A 26,723-nucleotide genomic window follows, 5' to 3' on the forward strand; every position below is an offset into this window, starting at 1 on the left:
ATCCCCCGGCTGCTATAGGGGGTCCGGCCCCTGCGTGTTGCTCTTCCCACTCCCCAGCGTGGGCAGCTGCCTCAGTTTCCCCGGGCGGGGGGGACACGACCGGGGTTTGGGGTCCTGTTACCCAATTTTTGGGGTGTGGGGGCAGCGGCGGGGCCGGGGGGAGGCGCGGCGTGGGGGGGAGGCGCCTCCCCTGCGTGTCCGTGTCCGTGCGTGTGTCGTGTCCCGTCCCCCGTCCCCCCCCCCCCGCCCCCGCTCCTGCGCAGCGGCCGGGATCGGCTCGCGGCCCCGGCGGGGGGAGCGGGCGGGCGGTGTCGCGCTGCGTGGGGGGGGGGGGTTTGCGGGTGGGGGGGGGGAGCTGCACGGAGGGGGAAGGAGGAGGAGGAAGAGGAGAAGGAGGAGGAGGAGGAGGAGGAGAAGGAGAGGGGGGGAAGAAGAGATGCGCCGGTCAAACACCCCCCCGGCTGCAGCAGGGCGGCGGTGAGGGAGCGCGGAGGAGAGGGAGACAAGATGGCTTCCTCCTGAGGGCCGGATCCGTGCCGGGGCCCGGCGGGGGCTGCGAGGGGGCAGCGGCGGGGGAGCGGCGAGGTAAGAACCCCCCAAATACACCCCCTGCACCCCCTCCTGCATCCCCCCGCATCCCCCCGTGCACAGCCCTCCCCCCCACGGACGTGCAACCCCGCGGGCGGGCTGGTGGGGGGAGGGGGGGGGGGGGAGGGGGTGAAGCCCCCCACCCCCCGCGGTGTTTGCGCGTGTTTGTGGCTCCGCGGGCGCGGAGGAGCAGCGGCGGGCGCGGAGGCGCGGCGGGGCCGGGAGGACAAAGCGGCGGGGCCGGGGGGGACACGCACCGCCCGGCCGGGCCCCGGCTCAGCCCCGCTCCCCTGGGGGGAGATTTTTGCCTATTTGCCCTCTTTCAGCCCTTTTCTTTCTCTCCAGCAGCTGGGGTGGGGGTGGGGGGGGGGCAGATGGGGGTTGGGGGGGGGGAATAAGCCCTAACATGACCCCCTTTTCCATCTTTATTACCCCATTGCTTTTCAGCTTTAAAAAAAAAAATCATTATTTTTATTAATCCTCCCCTCCCTCCATCCCCTCAATGTGCTGAGCTCAGAGGTACGGCGGGTGATGCTAACAAGGGCGATGAGGCTCCCCTGGCGTGACGTCACCCTGACGTAACCCGGCCGCTGGCAGCTGTCATCCCTCGCCGTGACGAGGACACGGGGTCCGGCGAGGTCGGCCCCCTGCTTTTCGTCACGCTGAGGATAACGGGGGTAGGATGGCGGTGGGGAGAAAAGGCGGCTTGTCCTCCTCGGGGGGGTCTCATTCGCCATCCAAGGCGGCGATTTGGGTTATCCCGGTGCCAAGAGCGGTGTGGTTTGGCAGCGGGCAGGATCGAAGCGGCTGCAGATGCTGGTGGCACCAGGGGACGTCCCCGAGGTCAGGGAGAGCGTGCCGAAACGCGTGGCCGCCCCGAAGTTTTGAGTCCGCGGTGAGCGACTTTGGCACCACGTGTTTTCGAGGGACGGGGATGCTTCAGATCTCGCACCCGAGATGCGCCGGCGCGTGCACCCGCCTGCCCACCAACGCCGGAGCCGCCTCCGGATCCGCAGATGCTTTGCAAAATAAGACCCTTTCATAGGTGCCGGGGTGCCGGGTACCGCAGGGTGCTGAGATGCGGCGAGCGCCGGTGCGGCCCCGCGGTTGCATCATGCTGGGGAGGGATGGGCAGTGCCGGAGCAGAGTCCTCGCAGGTTGTTACGGTGGCCCCATAAACGAGCCCCGCTCTTGGCCTTTGGCACCTAATTAGCTGTGACGAGGTTTGTTTTTCGGATTAGCGACCTGGACCCTTTATCGCAGGTAATTAAGGGGAGAGGTGGCTCGGAGGAGGAGCCGATGGGACCTTGGGAAAGCAAAATGTCCCCTGCCTACTTTGGCCTTTCCTGGTGGGGCTTTGCTGGCCCCGCTGGGGATGGGGACAGCGAAGCGGTGACGCGGTGCCTCTGGGATGCGTGGTTGTGCTGCGGGTCTGTGTCCCAAAAAGCCTTTCCCGGGGTGTCCCCGGTGCTGGCACGCTGGGAGTGGACTGTCCTCACGGCACCGGGGTCCCCAGTCCCCTGTTTGCATGTGCTGGGGTCCCCGGTCCCTGTCCTCATGGTATCAGTGTCCCCAGTCCCCTGTTTGCATGTGCTGGGGTCCCCGGTCCCTGTCCCCGTGGCATCGGGATGTTTGGATTCCTGCCTGCATGTGCCAGGGTTCCTGGTCCCCTGCCTGTGTCTGCTGGGGTCTCTGGTCCCCATCCATGTGGCATGGGAGTCCTCAGTCCCCTGCCTATGTGTGCCAGGGTCCCCTGTCCCTATGGCATTCTGTGTCCCTGTCCCCGTAGCATCGGGGTTCCCAACCCCCTGCCTACGTGTGCCGGAGTTCCCCAGTCCCCATCCCCACTGCATCAGGGTCCTTGGTCCCCTGCTCGTGTGCGCCAGTGTCCCCATCCCTATGGCAATGGTGTCCCTTGTCCCCTGCCTGTGCATGCTGGGGTCGCTGCTCCTTGTTTCTGCAGTGTTGGGGTCGCTGCTCCCCTCCCTGCATGTGCCGGGGTCCCTAGTCCCCATCCCCATGCCATCAGGGTCCCCAGTCCCCTACCTGCATGTGCTGGCCTCCCTTGTCCTTGTCCCTGTGACACTGGGGTCCTTGGTCCCCTGCCTGCATGTGCCGGCATCCCTGGTCCCCGTTCCTATGGCAATGGGGTCCCCATTCCCTGCCTGCACATGCCGGGGTCCCCGCTGTGTCCCTCGCTCCACGTGCGTGCGGGGAGCCTTTCTAACGGGATGGCAGCTAAGGGGCCAGCACGGAAGCTCCCTGTCCCCGTCCCCTTGCTGTCCCCACCGCGACTCGGGTTGTGGGCTGGGAGGAGAGCGATGCACCCCAGACCCAGCCCTCCTGGGGACCGGTCCCCCCTCTCCCCTCCTCTGCCAGCTCTTTAATCTTGTTGCTTTGAGCTCGGTGCAAGAGGGTGCCAGACCATTTTTGAGGATGAAAGAGCTTTTTTTTTTTTTTTTTATCTCCCCCCCTCCCCGGGCCAGCATCCAAGGGGAGATGAAATGAAACGGGAAGAGGCTGGAGGTGAAACAGCTGCGATCGGCTCCGTCCCTGCTCCACATCTGCCCGCCACGCCGCTGCCAGCCCCGCAAACCGAGCTCAACCCCAGTTTTCTCCTCTCTCCCAGGGCCAAAACCCCCTTTCCCCGGGAGCTGGGATGCTCGGCAGTGGCGGGACAGGGCTGGCAGCGCGCAGGCAGCAGGGATTTGCAGGCAGGGTTCTGCCGGGTTGTCGGAGGTAGTCGTGTCGTGGGGACAATGCGGCGTGTTTGTTTGCTACAGCTAAAATGGCAGTTCTTAAGGGGAAAAAAAAAAGAGAGAGAAGTGCTTCTGCACATCCAGTCACCACATCTTTTGATTAAATGAGATTTTGCTGTCGAACGGGGGAGCTGGGGACTGGAAGCTCCCGAGCCTGCAATTTCCATCGCAGCCAAATGAGGGGAAAAAAAAAACCTGAACCACCCCAAGCTCTGAAAATGCTGTAAAAAAAAATGGATTGGAGCAAGTTGTAATTGCTGCAGTCATCAGCACAGAGGCTGGGGGATGCTGTGTAATGGCTGGAGGGTTCGTCACCGCAGAGCTGGTGGCTGCTGGTGGCATGGCCCTGGTCATCGCAGCCCCCCGCTTCCGAGCCTGGCTGAAATGGGTGGGAGCATCCCGGGAGCTGCGGCCCGTTGCAAACGCTGTGCTGGACGGCGATGGGGTGCAGGAGGGGGATGAGCAGCAACAGGGTGAGGGGCTTTAAAGACCCTGAACCTCTTAGAAATCCAAGTTGGTGTTGCATCTAACACCATTGCATTTAAGGCCGTTGCATTTAAGCCGTTGCACTTGACGCCATTGCACTTAACGCCGTTGCATTTAAAGCCCTTGCACTTAAAGCCGCACCAATTAAAGCCGTTGCAGTTAAAGCCTTTGCACATAAAGCCGCACCAATTAAAGCCATCACAACACAAGCCCTTGCAGCGGGGCCGACTTCTCCCACCCACGCTGGGTGCCTCGCCGAGCCTTCCCCGGTCGGGATGCTAGCGTGAAGGCAGCTGCTGCCTGTCCCTTGCCCGTCCCCGTGCTCTTCGCCTGCAGCCGCTGGCAGCCGGTGCTGCCGGCCGGAGCACGCTGCCTGCCCGCACATGGCTTTTTTTAGGTTTACAAACATGACGGCCCCGTGCACGCGCCGCTTCCCCCCCCTCCTTCCCCGTGAGTCATCAACCCCGTCACCGGGCCAGGGAAGCCGGAGGCGGCGTCGGCGCATCCCCCACAGCGTTGATGACCCCACTGGGGGGAAAAAAAGCAAAATTAGATTTTTTTCCCCCTTTTTTTATCATTCTCGTTCCTCTTTTGGCGAGCGAGATGGGGAGGATGCAGATGGCGACTGCGATGGCCGTCCCAGCTCATGGGTGGTCCACGATGGGGTGTTTTTGGAGAGGATCGCAGCACCGGTCGGAGGGTGGGAGAGCTGGAACGCTGCTGGCTTCCTCGCCCAGCTGGTGGCCGTGTTTCGGTAGCCTTGGATTCAGGGCGATGCTGATCGGTGCAGTTTTGGGGATGGGTGAGGTTTCAGGGGGAGGAAAAGCCAGTGAGACCCCAAAATGTTGGCAGAGGTGCTGGCAAAAGCCTCGCCGTGCAGCTCCCTGGGGCCCAGCAGTGCCAGTGCCGCAGCTGCCGGTGAGCGTGGAGGTGCCGAAGCCCCCGCGGCTGAGCTCATCACCGAGCCGGTTGACGTCGGGGCTGAGGTGGCTCTGGTGACTCAGCAGCGCCGGTGCTGACTCAGCAGCACCGGCCCGGGGGAGGCAGCCGGGATGGGGGGGGCGCTTTCAGTTTTGGGGGAGAAAAAGGGTTCTTTTTTGTACAGCATGCTGCAAAATGGTTTTGCCAGTGCCGAGCTGGTGTTCGTGCTGCCAGCATGCGTTTTCCACCCTGTGCGTCTCCCTCTGGCCTTCGGAAAAAGGATTTCATCCAGAGGGGTCGCGTCTCCCACCTGCCGCAAGATGCTTTTCCCCACGGGGACGGGTCGTGGTGGTGAAACCAGCTCCGGGTTTGGCAGAGCCGGCGTTTTCCCTTCTCCCAGACGGGGCAGGGCCAGGCTCCCACTCATCTCCGGGCTCCTGCCCGCCGGCCATCGCACCACTGACTTGTCCGTGCTTGCCGGGCGGGAGGGCGGTGGCGCACATGGTTCTCCTCCTCCTCCTCCTCCTCTGCCGAAAGGTCGGGCTGTGCGGCACGGCGGCGGCAGCGGTGGTGCGAGGAGCCCCCACGTCCCGGGGGGAAGACCGCGGCATCCCCCAGGTATGACGGGACAGGGATGGGCTGCAGGGGAGCCGAGCACCCATGGGTGCTGGGTGGCACATCCCCAACTTGACCTGGGGGCCAGGGGGGTGTGGGACCCCCCCCCCTGAACTGGGGAGGCAAAGCCTTGAAAATTAGGGTGCAGTTTGTCTAGTGCATGCATGCAGGGCTTTCCTCCTCGCTCCCCAAAAACTGGCTTTTCCCCCCCATTTGCAATGCAAAGCAGGCGGGCAGGGTGGCAACGTCCCCACCGGGGGGGCGGTGGGGCCAGGAGGGGACCAAGCTGGGTCCCGCTGGGGACGCTGCCAGCGGGGCTGTGAAATCCGGCCCAGCACCGCGGGGGCGGCTGGGCTGGGGCCGGGCGAGAGGCGAGGCGAGGCCCCAGGCCGTTCTCCTGTGGCCCACACGCTTCCCCCTTCCTTCTTCCTTCCTGGGTGGGTCCTTTTTCCTCCCTGACCCTGTCCCCTTCCTCCTCGTCCCCTTCCTCTTCTTCCCCTCCTTCCCCACCCCCTTTCTTCCCTTCTTCCCCTTTCTCCCTATTTCTCCCCCTCCCCTTCTTCCCCTTCCTCACTTTCCCCTTCGCCATCCCCATCCCCTTCCCCTCTCCATCCCCATCTTCCCCATGCCCTTCTTCCCCTTCCTTTTCTCCTTCCCCTTCCTCTTCCCCTTCTTCCCCTTCCTCTACCTCTTCCTTTTCCCTTTCCTGTTCCCATTCTTCCCCTTTCCCTTCCTCCCTATCCCTTTCTTCCTCTTCACCTTCTTCCCCTTCCTCTTCCTCTTCCCCTTCCTCCCCATCCCCTCCTTCCTTCCCGCAGAGCAGGCCCAGCTCCCTGCTGAGCCGCCGCTCTCCTCCAGCCGGTGATTTGGCTTTGCCCAGCCAGCCCCGGCGCCAATCTGGTAGCCGAGCGCCGGCACGAGAGGAGCCAGCTGTGTTTGAGGAAAAAACTGCTCCAAGAAACAAAAATAGCGCCACGTTTTTGTTTTTTTTTTTTTTTTTCCTCCTTCTTTTCCCTTTCAAGAGCTCAGCTCCCTCCCTGCCCGGCCGGAGCCGGCAGCCTGACGCGGCTCTGTGCCGTGCCAAGCCTTTCCCTCTGCCTGCGCCAACTGGCGGCTCCCGGCTCGGCTCCGCGCCGCGGTGGGAAGGCACGCCGTAGTGGGAACGCACGCCGTGGCTTGGCCGCGGCAGCTTGCTTCCCAAAAAGCTGCTCCGGTGGGAGCATCCGCTGGGGCATTGCTCGCGTCGCCCCGGTGCTGAACATCCCTGCTCTGAGCATCCCTTCCCCGAGCATCTTCACCTGAGCATCCCTGCTCTGAACATTCCCGCTCTGAGCATCCCGACCCCGACCATCTTCACCCGAGCATCCCCATCCCAAACATCCCTGCCCTGAGCTGTGGCCCCTCCAAAAAGGAAAACCGTTTTTCTGAAGGAAACAAGGAAGCTGGAGATGGGAACAAATTTTTTTCCACCTGGAAAAAAAATCCCCCATCTCCCTCGGAAGCTCCTGGCACTGGTGGGATGCCGGTGTAGGAGCCAGGAGCAGGACTATATCGCGTTCAACTGGCTCATTGTAGCCTGGTGAGAAGGAAAAGGGGGTGAAATAATTGCCCCAGCACCATCCAGAGCGGGGTTATGGCTACGGGGGTCCCCGAAAGTGCTCTCGGGGCTCGTGTAAAGCAGAGCTGGGCTTCCCGTGGCGTAAATCAGCTCAACTCCCTTGGCATCGGCGCTATTCCGGCTTTTCTCCGGGCTAAATGAGGACAGGAGCGAGCAGCTCAGACCCAGCGCCGGGGTCAGCCGGGGCCATGGAAACAGCTTGGAAAACAAGGCGGGAGAGGCAGCCGCGGCTGCCTGCGGCGCCGGGAGGCAGCGGGGCCGTGAGCCGGCGTGGTGGGTACCCCGGCCAGGGGGGAGCCGGGGGCTGTCGTGGGTCCGGCTCGGTGCTTGGGCTTCCCAGATTTCCTTTGTTTTCCATTTCTGGGGGCATTCAGCGTGGATTTAGGGCATCCGCGCCATTCAGCTGCTCTCCGGCATCCCCCCCACCGGTACCTGGGGACTGGGGTGGTGGTTTGGGACCGGGAGGGTGGTTTTTCCAGCTCTCGGGCTCCGGCGAGGCGAGGCGGTGCCCCCCAGGAGCATCAATCCCCAGGGCGGGGGGGGGTGTGCGTGTGATTTCAGTAGCATCTCCTTCCCCGGCAAATCCCTTCGGTGGCACCGGCCAGGCGGTTCGTTATTGTAGGGTCTCCCGTGCTCAGGGATGCTCGGGGCTTCCCCCCGGCGGTGCCCCCCAAGCCGCCGTCCCGGCGGAGGATCCCCGGGGCTGTTGCCAGAGGAGGAAAACCACAAGCCGAGTGCCGGGGCTGGCCGTGCTCCACCGGCGCGGCACGGGGCCGGCAGCCAAGCTGCCTCCTGCCTCTTGGCCGGCCCGTGCCGCTGGCTGGCAGCAGCAGCCGTTGACCTCCCAAACACCCCGCCGTGCCCTCGCCGCAGCCCCGGCACACGGCGTTGTATCCTCCCCCTGCCGCCCAGATGCCACCGGGAAGGGCTCAGCATCCCCGCCAGTGCGGCCCAGCCTTCCTCCGCTTTCCTCCGGCTCCCAAATTCTGCACTTTGAATAAAATTGAGCATTTTTTGCAGCGGGATGACACCAAACGACGTCTTTCAAGCTGCTTTGCGTGTACCGAGTTACTCCGTTCTCTGCAGCTGAGCCATTTGGCTCCTGCCAAGGGATTTAATAAACCCCCAAAATATTTATACGGGGGAATTTTGGGGGCCCCGGTGGGGGCGAGCGGGTGGTTTTGGAGGACGAGGGATGTAAAACCTGTTCCCCTCTTGGCTTTGGGTGGGTTTAGTTCATTTTTCTTACAGCCCAGTGGAGAGGTTGAAAGTAATCATTTGAAATAAGATATACAGACTATAGGGTATAGAGACTACTGGCCATATAGGGTTGCTGGATATATAGGTCTGCTGGCTGTATGGATTGTAGAATATATAAGTTCCTGGATATAAAGAGTTGCTGGATATATAGGGTTACTGGATATATAAGGCTGCTGGATGTATAAGATTGCTGATTATATAGGGCTGCTGGATATATAGACTGCTAGATGTGTAGGGTTACTGGTTATATAGACTGCTGGCTATATAGGGTTGTTGGATGTAGAGGTCGCTGGGTATATAGAACTTGGGTATTTAGGGTTGCTGAGTGTTTGGGGTTGCTGGATATATAGGTCTGCTGGATATATGGGATTGCAGAATATCTAAGTTGCTGGGTATAGTGTATTGCTGCATATACAGGGTTGTTGGACGTATAGGGCTGCTGGATGTATACGGCTGCTGGATGTATAAGATTGCTGATTATATAGGCTGCTGGATATATAGGGCTGTTGAATATAGAAGATTGGTGGATATATAGGGTAGCTGATTATACAGGGTTGCTGGATAAATATAGGGCTGCTAGATATACAGGGGTGTTGAATATGTAAGATTGCTGGATATGTAAGTTGCCGATTATATAGGGTTGCTGGATATACAGGGTTGCTGGATATATAAGATTGCTGAATATGCAGGTTGCTGGATATATGGGTCACTGTATCTATAGGGCAGCGGGATCTATAGGGCAGCAGGATCTATAGGGCAGCAGGATCTATAGGGCCACCACCGGCGGGGGCTGCGGTTCCCCGCCGGAGCCAGCGGAGCTGTGGCCATCCCTCCCCGCCAGCTCGCGGGGCCGGGGTCCCCCCCGTGTCCCCCCGCGGGGTGTCGAGGCGCCTTTTGGGGCCCAGCCAGCGCCGGCGAGCTCCGCTGTCCGTCCGTCCGTCCCTACGTGCGCGCGGCGCTGGGGCTAATGGCTCCTCCAGCTGGTTTTGCAGGGGGCGGGGAGGGCCGGGGTGGCTGAGGCTTGAACAACTCGTTTCGTCTTTCCTTCCCGGACGGTCCCGCCGTTGCCTCCGGCTTCGCCTCCCGCCCCGCACACGTAAGTGCTGCCCGGCCAGAGCCATACCCAAATCCGGCACCGTGCCCCTACCGGGGCTCCCCCCCGGCACTCGCCGGGTTATAAACAGCTCCGGACTATTCCCAGGGAGCGCAGCCCAGGCTGGAAACCCTCCAAGCTGGGCTCTGCGTGTGTGGTTATTTTTTTTTCCCCTCCCTTCCCTCTGTTTAAGGCATTTAAAACGGGGGAAAAAATAAAAAAAAAGAGGAAAAACAGATTAAAAAAATAAATGTTTTCATCCTCAGGGGGATTTTTCCCCTTTTACAGCACACGGAGGATGCAGAAGGGACCATGCAGGAGCCAAGCAGCTGAGCTAACCCGAACCAAAGCACTTGGTTTTGTCCTTATTTTAATTTATTTCCCTCCCCCCTCCCCAGCTTTTATTCCTTCCCGGGGCAAATGGAAGGAGGTTTGGGCAGGCAGCGCTTTTTCTGGGGAAAACGGGCCGAGGCACGGAGGAATAGGTGCCCACGGCGGTGATGGAGGGATTTCTGCGGATGCTGCTGGAGCGAGTCGGGATGGGGGGGCGGGGGATCGATTTTTGGGGAGAAGCCACGAGGTCTTTCCATCTCCCAGCCTGCAGGGCTGGGAACAAAAGGAGCTGGATGAGAGCGCCAGGATAAAAATAATTATATTTTTTATATATATATATATTTTTTTTTTTCCCCCCACTGATTTGGGGAAGGCTGTAGCTTTCGGATTAACCCTTTAGGAGCAGCGGGGGATGCTTGCTCCTGCCTTGCGTTCGCAGGGTGAACTATTTTCCTGCATCCCCAGCCTGCGTCGATAACCCAGTTTATGGGATGGAGCAGCCCAAGGTGCCACCCCAGCCCGGCGGCTGATTTTTGGGGTTTCCCCTGCCCTTACCCAGCAGGTTCCCCTCCCCACCCCAAGTAAACCCTTGGGGCCAGCATCCACTCCCCACTCGGAGCAAAACATATTTGTCATCGTTTCTCCGGGCTGGCATCTCCACCGCGATGCTGGAGACGCTTCTGGGTACGAGTGTGTCCCCTCGAGGACTTGGAGAAGGGGCTTGGGGCGTTTTTCTCCCTGCCACCGTGCGCTGCTTGGTAAAACCCTTTTGGCTGGGGAGGAGGAGGAGGAAGATGATGGTGTAGGAAGGACGGGCGAGGCTGTTTCTTCCTTGGTTTGCAAAGGAGAGCGGAGGCGGCATGTTGTCCCCACCCTGCCCAGGCTGCTGTTTTGCCAGCACGTGGCACAAACTGGCGGCGAAGCACTTGCTCCCCAGACCTGATGGACCGGTCCCATTGCTCGCAGCTCCGTCGCTTGGCTCCGGGGATGCCGCGAAGGGACTGAAGCCGGAGCCCCTGTAAAGCTGCAGCAGCATCAGGGTGAGCCCTGTGCCGGAGTGGGGCCACGGTGATTTGTACCGGTGCTGTGCTCCCCTGGGAGTTTTCACCCCCGGGGAGGGGGGATTTTTGGGATATAATCGTGCCGGGAGTTGTTCCTCTCCAGTTTCAGCGGGGTTTCACTGCAGTCAGCAGCGTGCTTATCTCCGGTGTAGAAACCAGCCACGCTCAAACGTGCGGCTTCGCTCGCCCTCTTGCCCCGAAGGACGCCCGTGCTGAAGCCGTGGGGCTGGTGGCTGAAGGGTTAAACGCGGCTCCACCACCAACAACCGCACACTGACAGCTTGCTCGTGCACCTAGCCGTAACTCAGGGTCTCCCGCGAGTCTTCTGGGCTGCGGATCCTTCCCGCGAGCCGGTGTCGGCACCGTCCAGAGGCAGGAAGCTCTGCCCACAGCCTTTGCTTGCTTTGTCATATTTTTTTCCAGCAAACTTTGCTGTATTTTTAGCTTGCAGGAAGCTCCCCTGGTTATCAGCAAACTGCTAAATACGCTGCCAGTGCCCAGCACCCCTGGCCGCCGGAGCACTAAAATCCCCGCCTTTGAGGGGGGAGAGAGCCACAGAGCACAGAAAGAGCCCTCCTATCCCTGGCAAAACCCCTTGGAGGGTCTTAACCAGGGTGCCTGAGCCCAGACGCCAGGGTGACGGGCTCCCTGGGTGCCGCTGCCTCGTGTCGACATGAAGGCTCTAATGGTTTTGGTCTCTTCTTGGCACGCGGCCGGTTTTCTGGACGCTGGTGCTGTAGCTCGGCGTTGCCGGGGGCCCCGGCCGGCCGTGTTGATACAGACGCTGGGTTATTCGAGGTGAAAGCATCCCCGCGCCGCCCCTGGCACCGGCGTAGCCAACTCGGCGGCTTCCTGCCGTGCCGCGGCCCCCGGCGAAGGACGGCTGCTCCCAGCCAGGATGTTTGCTTCGGGCATGGGTCCAAAAAAACCCCCCTTTTCTCCCCGTGCCACTTCCTTCGCCAGTGTAAACTGTGTCGCCAGAGCCGGGGACGCCCTCATCGTCCCACCCCGCTGTGTCTTGCTCTCGGCGGGCGATGGAAATCCCAAACCGTCCTGTGAGCAATTTCGAAAGCCGGTGGCGGGGTGGGGACGTGGGCGGCGCGGGGCCAGCGTGGTGGAAACCATCCGCCTTTTGAGCCGAGCTGCTCCTTACGCAGCAGGGCAAAACCCGCGTGGTTTTGCCAGTGGTGATTATTTTTTCGCGTGGCTCGTTTGCGTCTTCATCATCCAGGTCAGAAAAAGAGATGGGGAAAGGGGAGGATAAAAAAAAAAGAGGGAGAAATAGGGTGGGGGATGATGGCACGTGGGTTGTGGTGGGGGATGCTGATGTCTCTCCTCTCTCCCTCCTCGCAGACAGGTTCAGCGGGCGACCCGGTTGATGGACCCAGCAGAAGCCAAATGGAAGAAGGGCCAATTAATTATGTCGAAGAAAGGCGGCTGAACGAGGGCAGCAGGCTCAGCCTGGCGAATGGGGGCCGGCCGGAGGCGGGGGGCAGCACGCTGATGGAGCCGAGCGGCTGGTCACCGGGCCAGCCGCCCGCCGCTGGTAAAGCCCATCTGGAAGACGTCAGGAACCTGGTGGCCTTTTCGGCGGTGGCCGAAGCCGTTTCCTCCTACCGGCTACTGCCCCCGGGTTCGCCCTCGCTGCTGTACGAGAAGTTCGACTCGGACATGAGCCGGGGTGGGCTGAGCGCGGCGGACGGCGTGCCGCGGGGAGAGGACCTGCACGCCCTCAAGGCTGCCCTGGCTTTGGCCAAGCACGGCGTGAAGCCCCCCAACTGCAACTGCGATGGCCCCGAGTGCCCTGACTACCTGGAATGGCTGGAGCAGAAAATCAAGACGGCTCTCGGCGAAGAGCCGGCATCACCGAGGCCCCGTGCCACTGCCCCCAACCCCCCGCCACCCCCCCAGGAAGGTGCTATCAACCCCCAGCCGGTGCCTGAGACCGTTGAGCCGTGCCCGCCCGACGGCCTCCCCTTTTCCCAAAACGCGTTGACCATCGCCAAGGAGAAGAACATCAGCCTGCAGACCGCCATAGCCATCGAAGCCCTGACGCAGCTCTCAGCCGCTCTCCCCCAGCCCGCCGGCGATGGCCAGCCCCCGCCACCGCCGCCCCCACCGCCCCCTGCCGCCCCCTTCGGCCCCGGCCCCCTTGCCCCGCCGGGGGCTGCGTGGCAGCGAGGGGACGAGCCCCGTTATCCTCCAGAGCCGGGAGCAGCGCCGGAGCCGTTTTTTGGTGCAGCACCTCCCCGGGGGGGCTTTGCGGCGGCGTGGGGGCTGGAGGCGGAGGGGGCAGCGGGGGCCGGAGACCCCATGGCGGAGCTGGAGCAGCTGCTGGGTAACACCGACGACTACATCAAGGCAGCTTTCAAGAGACCCGAAGCGACGGCCGGCAAAGTGACTGCGCCTAAAACGGAACCCCCCGAACGAGTGCCCGGCAAGGATGCGCTGGGCGGCCCCCGTTTGCCGCCGGCACCGCCGGAGCCCGACCTGCACAAGAAGACGCAGCTGGTCCTGCAGCAGCATCTCCACCACAAGCGCAGCCTCTTCCTCGAGCAAAGCCTGGCGGCGGCGGCGGCACCCCTGGATCGGCCGAGCGGCTGGTGGGCTCCCGGTGCCCCGGCCGTGCCCCCCAAGCCCTTCGAAAAGCAGGCCAAAGAGAAAAAGAAGAAAACACCGCCCGAAAAGCCCCCCCCGGCCAAACCGCTCCGTAAGCAAGTGCAGATCAAGAAGGCGAAGCAGAAGGACTCGCAGCCGCTCTTCCTGCCCCTCTGGCAGATCAGCCTGGAGGGGTTTCGGACGCCCGCCGAACCCCCCGCCGAAGAGATGCAAACTGAACCGCAGCCGCCGCCGCCTGCCTTCCCGCTCCAGCCTCTTGCACTACCCCTACCCCCCGCCCGCCCCCCGCCACCGAACCCCCTCGACGGCGGCCCCCCGGCTCCCGACTCTCAGGAAAGGGGTGCCCCCGGGGGGGGCCCCCAAATTCACCCGGTGCCGGCGGGCTCGACCAGCTCAGAGGAAGCACCGGCCGCCCCCCCATCAGCCACCCCGACCCCCATTGTGGTGGATGACAAGCTGGAAGAGCTCATCCGGCAATTCGAAGCGGAATTCGGGGAGAATTTCAACCTGCAGCCCCCCGAGACGCCCGCCCCGCTCGCCTCCGGGGCTGCCGAGCTACTGGGGGGACCGGCGCCAACCCCACAAGTGCCCGCCACCACCGCCGCCGCCACCCCGGCTTCAAGCAGCACTCCCCAAGCCGGACCCAAAAGCTTTTCATTTTCACCGGGGAAAGGTCCGCTTTCAGAGCCCCCCTTCACCGCCCGGTCCCCCAAACAGATCAAAATCGAGTCTTCTGGTGCTATCACCGTGGTGTCGACCACGTGCTTTTACTCCGAGGAAAGCCAAAACCCGGACGCGGATGATGCCGACGGGACACCCACCAAGGACGAGGTGCCGCTGACACCAACCCTGAGCGGCTTTTTGGAGTCACCGCTGAAATATCTGGACACGCCAACCAAAAGCCTCCTGGACACCCCGGCTAAGCGGGCGCAAGCAGAGTTCCCCACCTGCGACTGTGTTGGTGAGCGAGCGGCCGTGCCGGGGGATTACCGGGGTGGCAGCGAGCCCTGGAGTGGCATTTTGTGGAGGTGGCTTTGCCGGGTGGGATTGCCCTGGATAAATAACGGAGCGATGCCGCGGCACTGGCAAAGCCCCCGCTTTTTGGGGAGATGCGGCGCTTGCATGGCGAAACCCCGATGCTGCAGAGCCCGCTTTTGCTTTCTCTTTTTCCTCTCTTATTTTTACGGTCAGACAGCAAACGCTGAGCGATCGCCGCGTCACCGTGGGGGTGGCACTGACGCCGACCTGGCTGTGCTGGCGTGGGTTGGAAGAGCTGCAAAACCAAAGGGCTGTTGGGTTTTCCCTCTGCTTAACCACTCAGCTAAATCCCATAGAGGGGCCCATGGTTGTCCCAGCGCCGAAACCCGCCTAAAACCCAACTTGCCTGGTTATTCCTGCTATTTTAAGACAAATTAGCTGGTTTGGGTTACTCCAAGTAACCCAAACTATGACTCAGCGTGTGTGTTTATGCCTGGAGCCGTATTTGCTGCCGGGATGCTGGGTTGTTCGGTGGCTGATCCCACCAGGATGCATTGAAAAGGCTCCAAACTCTTGGATTTGGGGGTTTTTTTGGTTTTTTTTTTTGTGTGTGTTGGCATTTGTTAGACTTTGCACAAGTGCTAGAGATTTCCCATGTGGTCCCCACGGTCCAACTCCATCCAAGCACTGGGAGCTGGATCTTCCCTCCCCAAAATTTAGACGGGAGCTGGGAGGAGCAGGGTGAGGATTTGGGGCATCCAGCCGGAAAAACAAAGCCCCATGCTGCTGGGAGAGGTGGCCTCGGCCCAAGCCCAAGCTGCACTTTATTAGTGGGGCTCATGATTATTTCTTTATTTGCTTGTAAATGGCAGCAGTAATTAGCCCAAACGGCACCGAGCGAATGAAAGGCTTTTCTGGAGCCGCTCGAACTGATCTCGGAGTTTCGCCCTGCGTTGCCAGGAAAAGATTTGGGTTGCTTTTTCTTTTGCAGCGTGGTTTAGGGGCTGGGAGAGGGGGGATTCCCCCCCTGCCACCTCTCTCCATTTTCTCAAGGAAAAGCAGTGAGAGAAAGCAATTAAGTAGGAGTCGGGGCTCGGTGCTTTATTAGGTGCCTGTGCTGTTAGACGCTGTAATAAAATCAGCCTTCGCTGCGTGTCCCGTATTGATCTCTGTCTGGACAGCTGCAGCCCAGCTGAGCCCGGCTTTCTCCTCGCCCTGGCACCCAGCCAGTTAGACATGACAGGAATGAAAATCAGGGCGATGAGAGCAGAGAGATGGAAGGGCAGATCAGACCCGGCCTTCGCGCCGGATGCATCCCACCCGGTGGCGTTCGAGCATCCCTGCGTGCCAGGGATCAACCCCTGTGCCACCGTGCCTGCCCGGAGCATCCTTTGCTTCCCACGCCGGCACCTTCATGCCCTAAAAGCCCCGAGGGGTTTGCTGCTGTGGGGGGTGTGTTGCTTGCAGGGCTGTAGCCCCAGCCTCCTCCTCCCGTAGCCCCAGCCTCCTTCTCCCATAGCCCCAGCCTCCTCCTCCCGTAGCCCCAGCCTTCTCCTCCCGTAGCCCCAGCCTTCTCCTCCCGTAGCCCCAGCCTCCTCCTCCCGTAGCCCCAGCCTCCTTCTCCCGTAGCCCCAGCCTCCTTCTCCCGTAGCCCCAGCATCCTTCTCCCGTAACCCCAGCCTTCTCCTCCCGTAGCCCCAGCCTCCTTCTCCCATAGCCCCAGCATCCTCCTCCCGTAGCCCCAGCCTCCTTCTCCCATAGCCCCAGCCTCCTTCTCCCGTAGCCCCAGCATCCTCCTCCTGTAGCCCCAGCATCCTCCTCCCGTAGCCCCAGCATCCTCCTCCCGTAGCCCCAGTATCCTCCTCCTGTAGCCCCAGCCTCCTCCTCCCGTAGCCCCAGCCTCCTTCTCCCATAGCCCCAGCATCCTCCTCCCGTAGCCCCAGCCTCCTTCTCCCATAGCCCCAGCATCCTCCTCCTGTAGCCCCAGCCTCCTTCTCCCGTAGCCCCAGCCTCCTTCTCCCGTAGCCCCAGTATCCTCCTCCCGTAACCCCAGCCTTCTCCTCCCATAGCCCCAGCATCCTCCTCCTGTAGCCCCAGCATCCTCCTCCCGTAGCCCCAGTATCCTCCTCCCGTAGCCCCAGCCTCCTTCTCCCGTAGCCCCAGCATCCTCCTCCTGTAGCCCCAGCCTTCTCCCCCGTAGCCCCAGTATCCTATTCCCGTAGCCCCAGCATCCTCCTCCCATAGCCCCAGCCTCCTCCTCCTGTAGCCCCAGCATCCTCCTCCTGTAGCCCCAGCATCCTCCTCCCGTAGCCCCAGACTTCTCCTCCCGTAGCCCCAGCCTCCTTCTCCCGTAGCCCCAGCATCCTCCCCCGTAGCACCAGCATCCTCCTCCCGTAGCCCCAGCATCCTCCTCCCCTAGCCCCAGTATCCTTCTCCCGGAGCCCCAGCCTCCTTCTCCCGTAGCCCCAGCATCCTTCTCTCGTAGCCCCAGCCTTCTCCTCCTGTAGCCCCAGCCTTCTCCTCCCGTAGCCCCAGCCTTCTCCTCCCGTAGCCCCAGCCTCCTCCTCCTGTAGCCCCAGCATCCTCCTCCTGTAGCCCCAGCATCCTCCTCCCGTAGCCCCAGCATCCTCCTCCCGTAGCCCCAGACTTCTCCTCCCGTAGCCCCAGCATCATCCTCCTGTAGCCCCAGCCTTCTCCCCCCGTAGCCCCAGCATCCTCCTCCCGTAGCCCCAGCATCCTCCTCCCGTAGCCCCAGTATCCTTCTCCTGTAGCCCCAACCTCCTTCTCCCGTAGCCCCAGCCTCCTTCTCCCGTAGCCCCAGCATCCTTCTCTCGTAGCCCCAGCCTTCTCCTCCTGTAGCCCCAGCCTTCTCCTCCCGTAGCCCCAGCCTTCTCCTCCCGTAGCCCCAGCCTTCTCCTCCCGTAGCCCCAGCATCCTTCTCTCGTAGCCCCAGCATCCTCCTCCCGTAGCCCCAGCATCCTCCTCCCGTAGCCCCAGCATCCTCCTCCCGTAGCCCCAGCATCCTCCTCCCGTAGCCCCAGCATCCTTCTCTCGTAGCCCCAGCATCCTCCTCTCGTAGCCCCAGCCTCCTTCTCCCGTAGCCCCAGCATCCTCCTCCCGTAGCCCCAGCATCCTCCTCCCGTAGCCCCAGCATCCTTCAGCCTGTCTCCCATGCAGCAGCTCCTTCCTTGCACGGGCTCAGCCAGCTTGGGGCATCCTGTGAGCATCCCCAAATCCTCCGGGCAAGCCTAAAAGCAGGCAGCAGCAGTTTTCAGCCCCAAAATCATCCTGTGATGGTTTTGGCAGCGTCCAGCTGGGCTGGTCCCGGTGAGCAGGGCCAGATGGGTGCCCAGGGTGGGAGCTGGCGGGGAGCAGAGGGGCTGGGGGGAGTTGTATGCCGAATCACCCGCTGCTGCTAATCGCTTCTCCTTGGCAGAGCTCATCAAAATGCACCGCACTCGAGCGGCCGGCACAAATCCCCCGTGCCGGGATGGGGCCGCAGTTGCTGCCGGGATGCTTGGAGGGGCTGTGGCCCCTCGGGGAGGTTTTTGGATCCCCGAAGGGTGTGGGTCTGAGCATCTGTCCCCGTGTTCCCCAGCAGCGTTTTCGTGCTGGGAGCAGAAAATGAAGAGGAGCTGCTGGGCTGTTTAAGGAACCCCTAATTGCGGCTTCCCTTCCCCGGTGCTCTTAGGGGGAAACGCCGTTGAGGAACCTTTGGTTTTTGGCACAAAAGTGCTCAATTTGAGGGAATTTGGGGGTTTGGCATCCTTCGGGGCAGCCGGTGGAGGTGCAAACCCCAAAATCTCTGTCCCCCCCCTCCTGCCTCTGCAGAGCAAATCGTGGAGAAGGACGAGGGGCCGTATTACACCCACTTGGGCTCGGGGCCCACCGTGGCATCCATCAGGGAGCTCATGGAGGAGCGGTAAGGGCCCTCGCCCCATACCGTCCCATCCTGGGGGGCCGTGAGGGTGAGATGGGGCTTGTGAGGGTGAGTGGGGGCCTGTGGGAGCGAACGGGGGCCTATCAGGGGTCCCATGAGGGCAAGTAGAGGCCCATGAGGGTGAGTGGGGGCCCATGAGGGTGAGGGGGGGCTTGTGAGGGCGAGTGGGAGCCCATGAGGGAGAACAGGGGCTTGTGAGGGGTCCTGTGAGGGTGGGTGGGGTCTATGAGGGATCCCGTGAGGGTGAGTGGGGACCCATGAGGGCAAGCTGGGGCTTGTGAGGGTGAGCGGGGTCCTGTGAGGGCGAGTGGGGTCCCGTGGGGTCCCATGAAGGTAGATAGGGTCCCATGAGGGCGAATGGTGTCCCATGAGGATGAGCGGGGGCTCATGAGGGTGAGTGGGGTCCCGTGGAGTTCCATGAAGGAGAGTGGCATCCTCTGAGGGTGAGTAGGGGCTCATGAGGGGTCCCATGAGGGCAAGCAGGGTCCCATGAGGGCGAGTGGGGTCCAGTGGGGGTGAGTGGGGTCCCGTGAGGCGAGCGGGGGCCTCGTGAGCATGGTGGGGGCGAGCGGCGCTGATGCCCGTCCCCGGGCAGGTACGGCGAGAAGGGCAAGGCCATCCGCATCGAGAAGGTCATCTACACGGGGAAGGAGGGAAAGAGCTCCCGGGGCTGCCCCATCGCCAAGTGGGTGAGTGCCTGCGCCCTGGCTCTCGTCTGCCCTCGGACCCCTCCCTGGGGTAACCCTCCTGCCCGTCCCCTCCCTGCCTGGGGACGAGGAGGTCCCCCGCCAGCGGTGGCTGCAGCGGGCAGGGGCGGGATGCTTCATCTGCGGCTGACAAGGAGAAAGCGAGAGCAGCCACCCCCGGGGAAACTCCACGGGGTTTCCCACCCTTGGCACTCGCCGAACGGCACGTCCGTGCCTGCAGCCCCAGAGCCGGGCATGTTCCCCCCTCGGTTTCCCAAAGCCCATGGGGGTGAATGCAACCATGGGAGCCCCCACAGCTCTGTCCCCCCAGATCCCCACGGGGCGCTGTGGAAGGCAGCCAGGACCCGCTTTTGGGGTCCTCCCCATCCCGGGAGGTGTTTGCCATTGGAGTGGTCTGACTTGGCCCCTCTGTTTTCCAGGTGATCCGGAGACACAACCAAGAGGAGAAGCTGCTGTGCCTGGTGCGGCACCGGGCCGGCCACCACTGCCAGAACGCCGTCATCATCATCCTGATCCTGGCCTGGGAGGGCATCCCGCGCACGCTGGGTGACACGCTGTACCAGGAGCTCACCGACACCCTCACCAAGTACGGCAACCCCACCAGCCGCCGCTGCGGCTTGAACGACGAGTAAGTTGCAGCACGCCACCGGTCCGGTTTGGGGAAATGGGGTGGGAAGGGGATGCAGGGGTCCCCCCTGTTTTCGGAGCTGCCATCACCGCGCCGGTGGCTGATGCTCCTCTGTGGTGTCCCTCCCGCAGCCGGACCTGCGCGTGCCAAGGCAAGGACCCCAACACCTGCGGCGCTTCCTTCTCCTTCGGCTGCTCTTGGAGCATGTATTTTAATGGCTGCAAATACGCCCGGAGCAAAACTCCCCGCAAGTTCAGGCTGGTGGGGGACAATCCCAAAGAGGTGGGTGACGTGGGCGGAGCCGGGCAGCACCGGCAGGGCTGTGGGTTTGGACCTCCTTGTACCCCCAGCTCCAAGTTTTGCAGGGAGGAAGCCTGAAAATAGGATTCCCTGTGGGATTTTTGATGAATTAGGGAGATGGGGGAAAGAAAGCCAACCTGGTGAAACCAGAGGGCAGGCTCGCCTTGGCATCCCAGAGCCAGGACTTTTGGTGTGACAGCAAGTGCCGGTATGGGGTGGCACAAACGGGGTCTCTCTAGAAACCCCAGGGAAGATGCCAGGGGGCTCGCAGGTCGAGCAAGCGAAAGCACAACAGACGCTGAGGCTGGAGGTTGAACAGCCAAAACCTCACCAGGGATTTAAGCCACGTGCTTTGTGTGGTGAGGGACATCGTGGGACGGGTCGGATGCTGTATGGCGTTGTGCGGGCTCTGCTGCCGAAACCTCTGGGTGACGTCCTGCTCTTTTCCCTACCGCAGGAAGAGCTGCTCCGGAAAAGCTTTCAGGACTTGGCCACTGAGGTTGCTCCGCTTTACAAGAGGCTGGCACCGCAAGCCTACCAAAACCAGGTACTGGCCACCCGCTCGTCCCCTGCGGAGCATGCCGGCCCGGTGGCCGGCAGAAACGGGTGCGGGGTGGCGACGCGTAGGAGATTTCAGATAACTGGAGCCCTCTCCTCCTTCTGCCAGGTTACCAACGAGGACGTAGCGATAGACTGCCGGCTGGGCTTGAAGGAGGGGAGGCCGTTTTCTGGAGTGACGGCGTGCATGGACTTCTGCGCTCATGCTCACAAAGATCAGCATAACCTCTACAACGGCTGCACAGTGGTAAGCAGGCGGCCGGCGGGACTTCTTGGGATGCCCCCCCCCTCCCTGTTTCAGGTTGCTCCTTTTTGAGCCACTCGGTCCCCGCTGTCCCCAGCCGTCCTACCTGCATGACTCCAGTGGCTGGTCTGCAGTGTTTGCACACCTCAAATTAAACCATTCAGGTCTGTGGGGTGCTGAAGCCACCCCAGCTAGATGAAAACTAGGTCCAGCTAGGGGACCGTGCGTTTGCTTTTGTCTGACCTAAACCCCGTGGGAGGTTTCTGAATGCTGCTGGGAACCGGTGTGGGCTGCGGGGGATGCCAGGCTGGCGTGGCTTCACATCGATGGGGGGAATAAGGAGGAGGTTTTGTCCCTGTCCTGCACGGGCCGCATCCATCAGCATCCCGCTGATGGCACCCTGCGCTCCCCCAGGTCTGCACGCTGACGAAGGAAGACAATCGCGTGGTGGGGAAGATCCCCGAAGATGAGCAACTGCACGTCCTCCCCCTCTACAAGATGTCCAGCACGGATGAGTTCGGCAGCGAGGAGAACCAAAATGCCAAGGTGGGCAGTGGGGCCATCCAGGTGCTCACGTCCTTCCCCCGCGAGGTCCGCAAGCTGCCCGAGCCCGCCAAGTCCTGCCGGCAGAGGCAGCTGGAAGCGAAGAAAGCCGCTGCGGAGAAGAAGAAGCTGCAGAAAGAGAAGCTGATGACGCCGGAGAAGATCAAGCAGGAAGCGCTCGAGCTCCCCACGCTCCAGCAAAATGCAGGTAACGGGGGCAGAGCCGAGGTCCTGCCGCCCCGAGCCGTCCGGAAAGCGCGTGAGGGGACAGGGATGTGGCTGGGGGCTTTCTCGGGCTGGCAGCATTGAGCGCTCGGCTTGTCGGGGTGCAGGATGGCATTTCTGTGGCACCTGGGTTTTTCCCCGTACCGCGGTGCAGTGGGGAGCTCTCGCCGCAGCCCGGAGCGTGGGTGCGAATCGGTGCCAGCGCACCAGGCAATGATGGGCAATGCTGACCTCTGCGCCTGGCCGGTGAGCCCATCACCGTGGGATTTTCAAGTCTGGCCGAGTTTTGGGGGTCCTTGCTCCCCACCGGCAGTTTCCTCGGCCGGCGGGTCACAGGGGCTGTGTGTGTGCTGTGCCTGCAGGTATGGCGTTGAAAAGCGGGCTGCCCCCGCAGCCGCTGAAACCTTCCATCAAGGTGGAGCCGCAGAGCCATTACAACGCCTTCAAGTACAACGGCAACGCGGTGGTGGAGAGCTACTCGGTGCTGGGGAGCTGCCGGCCCTCCGACCCGTACAGCATGAACAGTGTTTACTCTTACCATTCCTACTATGCACAGCCCAATCTGCCTTCCGTGAACGGGTTTCACTCCAAGTTCGCGCTTCCCTCCTTCGGGTATTACGGCTTTTCCAGCAACCACGTGTTCCCCTCGCAGTTTCTGAATTACGGGGCGCCCGAGAGGAGCGGAAGCAGCTGGGTGAGCAACGGCTACGAGAAGAAGCCTGACGTCCCGGTGTTGCAGGAGAACCTCAACCACACCTATGGGAACGCCGATTTCCCCGAGCCCATCCCGCACAGCGTCCGGAGCAAAAACCATCACCAGCGCACCTATGAGCGGGCTAACCGCTACGCCAGCCAGCAGAAAGCAGCGGTGGCCGGGGCGCACAGGACTAGCTCGGGCTCGGAGGAGGCACTGCCGTTTGCACAGAACTGTTTTGGCAGCCGGCCCATCAAGCAGGAGCCCCCGGACCCTCCGCCCACCATTGAGCCCCTTCCTGGCGCAGTGGCCGTGCCCGGCGCCAGCTTAGCCCTGCCGGCCATCCCGGTGCGTGGCGGGGGGCCGGAGCAGCGGTGGAGCCCCTTCAAAGCGTCCCGGGGCACGTCTTCCCCCGAGAGGACTAGCACGGCGGAGGGCTCGTGGAGCGCCCTGGCGCCGAGCTCGGGTGGGCGGGAGAAGCCGAGCGCCTTTGACGCTGCCATGCGCTTGCCGCCGCCGGAGAAGCAGTGGCCCAACGTCCTGGCAGGAGAGGCGGCAGCGGCACACAGCTCGGGCTTGCTGCCGAAACCATGGAGTCCCTGCAAGCTGGGGGAGGCGGCGCTGGCCGGCACGGGCACCTCGAGCCTGCTGGGGCCGCTGGGTTTCAGCTCGGCCTTACCGGGGCTGCCCAGCTTCCCCGAGGAGCCGTGGGGCTCGGTGAAGGCGGAGGAGCGGAGGACACCGGCACCCAGCCCGGGTCTGCCGGAGAAGCCATGGGAGGCGGTGGTGGGTGAGAAGGGGGTGGTGGGGCCCCACCGGGAGAAGCCGTGGGACCCCTTTGGCCTGGAGGAGGATCTGCCAGAGAAGGCGGTGAAGGAGGAGGAGGAGGAGGATGAAGAGGACGAGGAGGAAGAGGAGGAGGAGTGGTCCGACAGCGAGCACAACTTCCTGGACGAGAACATCGGCGGGGTGGCCGTGGCACCTGCCCACGGCTCCATCCTCATCGAGTGCGCCCGCCGTGAGCTCCACGCCACCACCCCGCTGAAGAAACCCAACCGCTGCCACCCCACCCGCATCTCCCTGGTCTTCTACCAACACAAGAACTTGAACCAGCCCAACCACGGCCTGGCGCTGTGGGAGGCCAAGATGAAGCAGCTGGCGGAGCGGGCTCGGGCCCGGCAAGAGGAGGCGGCACGCCTGGGTCTCCCGCCGGACGCCAAAGCCTTCGCCAAGAAACGCAAGTGGGGCGGCGCGTTGGCCACCGAGGCGCCCAGCAAGGAGAGGAGGGACTCGGTCCCCACGCGGCAGGCGGTGGCCATCCCCACCAACTCCGCCATCACTGTGTCCTCCTACGCCTACACCAAGGTGACGGGCCCTTACAGCCGCTGGATCTGAGACGGAGGCAACCGCCGCGGCCCCATCTTACCTCAACCCTCGGCAGCGCCGGAGCCCGGCGTTGCTTCGTGGTGCTTTCTCCTCGGGCGTGGGGGAGAAGAAAAAAAAAAAAAGGCAAAAACGAAGCAAAACACAACAACAACAACAAAAAAAAAACCCAACCCACAGAAAGCGAACCCAACACGCACGCTCGGAAACAGTGGAGCCGGCGCGGGCGCACGCCGTCGGAGAGCTGCGCTTGGCGAGGAGTTGGCAAACAAAGCAAAACTTGATTGAAAAAAAAAAAAAAAGAGGAACGATGCTGTTTGACGCATTTCGGTAATCTCATATTTATATCTCCACGTTTTTTTAATCTAGCCTCGTGCGCCGTGCGAACGGAGGGAGAAGTTTATAGCGTCCTTTCGCAAAGGAGAGGTTTTTAATTCCACTTAAAAATACCTATTTATTGGATTTTATTTTATTTTATTTTTTACTCTGACGACAAGACGAAGCCGATCTTCGAAAAAGAAGCCAACATCGAAAAAAAAACCCCTAAACACAAATAAAAAAACAACCTGAACACCAAACCAGCTTAAATGCAAGAGGTGACTCCCTCCAGCTCCAATGCGTGGGGGCTGGCGGCATCGTGTGCTTTACCGTCAGCTGGACACGCTGAACATCCAATTATTTTTTTTCCCAAGGACCTAAAAATACCTATTTTGCAACTCGAGGAGTCCTTTCTTACAGCGACAGGAGACCCGCTCGCGAGCGGGATGTCCTGGGACGGCGCGTCTTCACTCGGCTCCTCGCCATCGGCGGGATCGGCTCCGCCGGGACGGAGCGAGCCGGCGTCTTTCCCGGCGCCGGAGACCTCAGGACACGTCCGGGCTGGGGACTGCCGCTGCTGGGGTGCCGCACTCGGGCTCGGACTTGGGGGCTCCTTTGCCGGCGGCCCCGGGGAGAGCGACAGCAGCGGCGTCTCTAAAGGAGCCGACAGGACAAAAACAGAAAGAAAAAAAATAATACAAAAACAGGAAAAAAACACAAACCAACCCCAAACTGTGAATAGCTAGTGTTGCTCTCTGTACATCACTGTTGCTAAAGTCTGGTGCTTTCCGTCTCCGGGGGACTTTCTCCGTGCGATCGGCTCTGGGAAGAGCGAATCCCAAGGCTTGGCTGGCCAAAATCCCCGCCGGTCTGCCTTCCCCGCTGGTGCCGGCGAGCCAGTGCGGTGGCGAGCGCCGCCGGGGCTCGGTGCTTTTTCTCTCCCCGGGTGCCATCCCTCCTTCCTACGGATCGCCGTTCTTCCCGCAAAAAAACCCCAACACATAACCCAACGACGACAACAACCGCGTGGTGCTTTTCGAACAATCTCAGTCGAGACTTTCCGCCCGTCCCCGATGCCGAAGCCGTGCCGGGATGGACGGGCGGGTGGGCGAGCTCCCCCGCGGCTCGCCGGGAGGGCGGCGTGGCCGAATCCGGGTGCCGGCGTCCCCGGGGTCGTTGCTTTTGCACTTTCAGGTGCCTTTTGGAGAGCCAGCGAGCCAGCGCCGACGCCGTCACCGTGCAGAAATCACCTTGTGTTTACTGTCACCCTCCTTCCTTGCGCACTGGCACAGATCAGCAGGATCTCGGTAAAACAGCCTGAACATTTACGTGGTCTGATTTTAAACCTGTAAATAGGGAAAGAATTTTTTTAAAAGCACTTTCACCTAGATTTAAAAACAAAAGCGAAACTTAAAAAACAACTCCCCTCTTTCCTCCCCCCCCCAACAACTTGAAAGCAGTATGTTTTAAACAAGATTATTGTGGGAGAACTGTAAATACTGGCAGAATATTTAACATGCTTTGTCCGTCCTTCATAATTAATTTTTTTTTTTTTTAACCGTAATCTGTAAAGTCGCGTATATTTGACAAGGAAACTCAACGAGCTATTACCGCTTTTCTTATAAATACCCAATAGCATATCAGGATTGTAAGAGTCGATGGCAAGTCAGATTTTAGGGATGCCCGCGGGCAATGCCGGTTCCAGCGCGGGGACCCGGTGTGTCGATGTGGTTCGGAGGGCGAAAAGGGGACCCGGCTGATGCCCGCCAGTGGCATTCGGCGGGGCCGGATTCGGGTGCCGGCCCCGGTTCGCGTCGCCCGGGGTCTGGTCTGACTGTCGTGGCGGGGGTGCCTTGCGAGCTTCGCCTGGATGCGTTTAGAGTCGGGAGGAAAAGGGGTGCGTTCGGAAAAGGCGAGGGTCCGTGTAACCTGTCTAAGTCCTGCTTCCTCGGAGGTTTTTTTTGGTGCAGGGAGGGGGTTCGGTCCGGCGCGGCGTTGGCTCCGGCGGGTTCAACCCGGTTAAGCGGGGAGATGCCGGCGCTGCGGGTCGGGGAGCAAGAACTGCTGCAGTCTCACGTTTTTACACTACATAATGTCTAACCTACCTCAAATCTCAGTCATTAAAAATTAGCACGCTTCAGACTTCTTCTACGAAAACTAGAAATCTATGCACAGCTCTTTACCCCTTGCTGCTGAGAGGCTGTTTTTCAAGCAAAATCTTTTCCTTTACCCGTCCCGGCGGCCGTGCTCATCCCACCTGCGCCGAAGCCAGGGGGGTCGCGGCGTTAAGGGGGACTCGCTGGGGCCGGGGGGGGGGGGGATGTTTTTAATCGCTTCGGGGTGGGATGGGGACCTAATTTTGCAGCAGGTCGCGGCCACAATGGCGCTAGGACAACGCCCGCGGTAGAAAGCCTGGGGAGAGCTCGGCGCAGGGAGCCCCGACGGGCTCCTGCCACCCCGCTTCGGTTTTTCCGGCCGCGATGCTTTGCCTCGGGCGGGGACCGGGGGACACATTTCGGGGGTCCCCCCTCCCCATCTCGACGCTCTCGGGACGAGGCACGGGAAGGAGAAGGAAACCAGAATCCCTGAGGTGCCTCAATTGCTGATTTTTCCTTTTAATACTGGAGTATGCTTTGTGGGCTCTATAAGGCATATTTTTATTAAATGAAATCTTCTAATAAAAACGGTGCTATGGTGTTTTAACAAACTGTATCACGCTTCTGCCTGATTCCATCTCGCTGAGGTGCTACTAATGTATATACGAAACTAGGGAACCAAGAAAAAAAAAAAAAAGCAATGTCGTTGAGAAGGAAGTTTACTTTTCCGGAGCGACAGCTCGAAGCGTGCCGGGA

At 61.4% G+C, this 26,723-nt stretch overlaps 1 protein-coding gene across 4 annotated transcripts in view; it reads left to right on the forward strand.

Annotated features, from left to right (window-relative positions):
* Positions 1 to 26,581, forward strand: part of TET3 (tet methylcytosine dioxygenase 3) — a 31,161-nt gene extending 4,580 nt beyond the window's left edge. Inside the window, exons 1-10 of one of the 4 annotated variants that reach the window (XM_072846001.1) lie at positions 1,824 to 1,851; positions 12,088 to 14,314; positions 18,163 to 18,253; positions 18,867 to 18,960; positions 19,398 to 19,606; positions 19,738 to 19,888; positions 20,364 to 20,453; positions 20,574 to 20,711; positions 21,123 to 21,459; positions 21,839 to 26,581. In XM_072846001.1, the coding sequence (XP_072702102.1) occupies positions 12,133 to 14,314; positions 18,163 to 18,253; positions 18,867 to 18,960; positions 19,398 to 19,606; positions 19,738 to 19,888; positions 20,364 to 20,453; positions 20,574 to 20,711; positions 21,123 to 21,459; positions 21,839 to 23,565 (5,019 nt within the window). In that variant the 5' untranslated portion in view covers positions 1,824 to 1,851; positions 12,088 to 12,132 and the 3' untranslated portion in view covers positions 23,566 to 26,581. Of the gene's footprint in view, positions 1 to 1,823; positions 1,852 to 5,172; positions 5,373 to 9,243; positions 9,344 to 12,087; positions 14,315 to 18,162; positions 18,254 to 18,866; positions 18,961 to 19,397; positions 19,607 to 19,737; positions 19,889 to 20,363; positions 20,454 to 20,573; positions 20,712 to 21,122; positions 21,460 to 21,838 lie in introns of those variants that run through there. The other 3 variants (XM_072845998.1, XM_072846000.1, XM_072845999.1) reach the window with 3 other exon arrangements.
* Positions 26,582 to 26,723: the final 142 nt, after the last annotated feature.

This window comes from Ciconia boyciana, chromosome 25 (assembly GCF_034638445.1).
Source record: "Ciconia boyciana chromosome 25, ASM3463844v1, whole genome shotgun sequence".
NCBI classification, from domain to species: Eukaryota; Metazoa; Chordata; class Aves; order Ciconiiformes; family Ciconiidae; genus Ciconia; species Ciconia boyciana.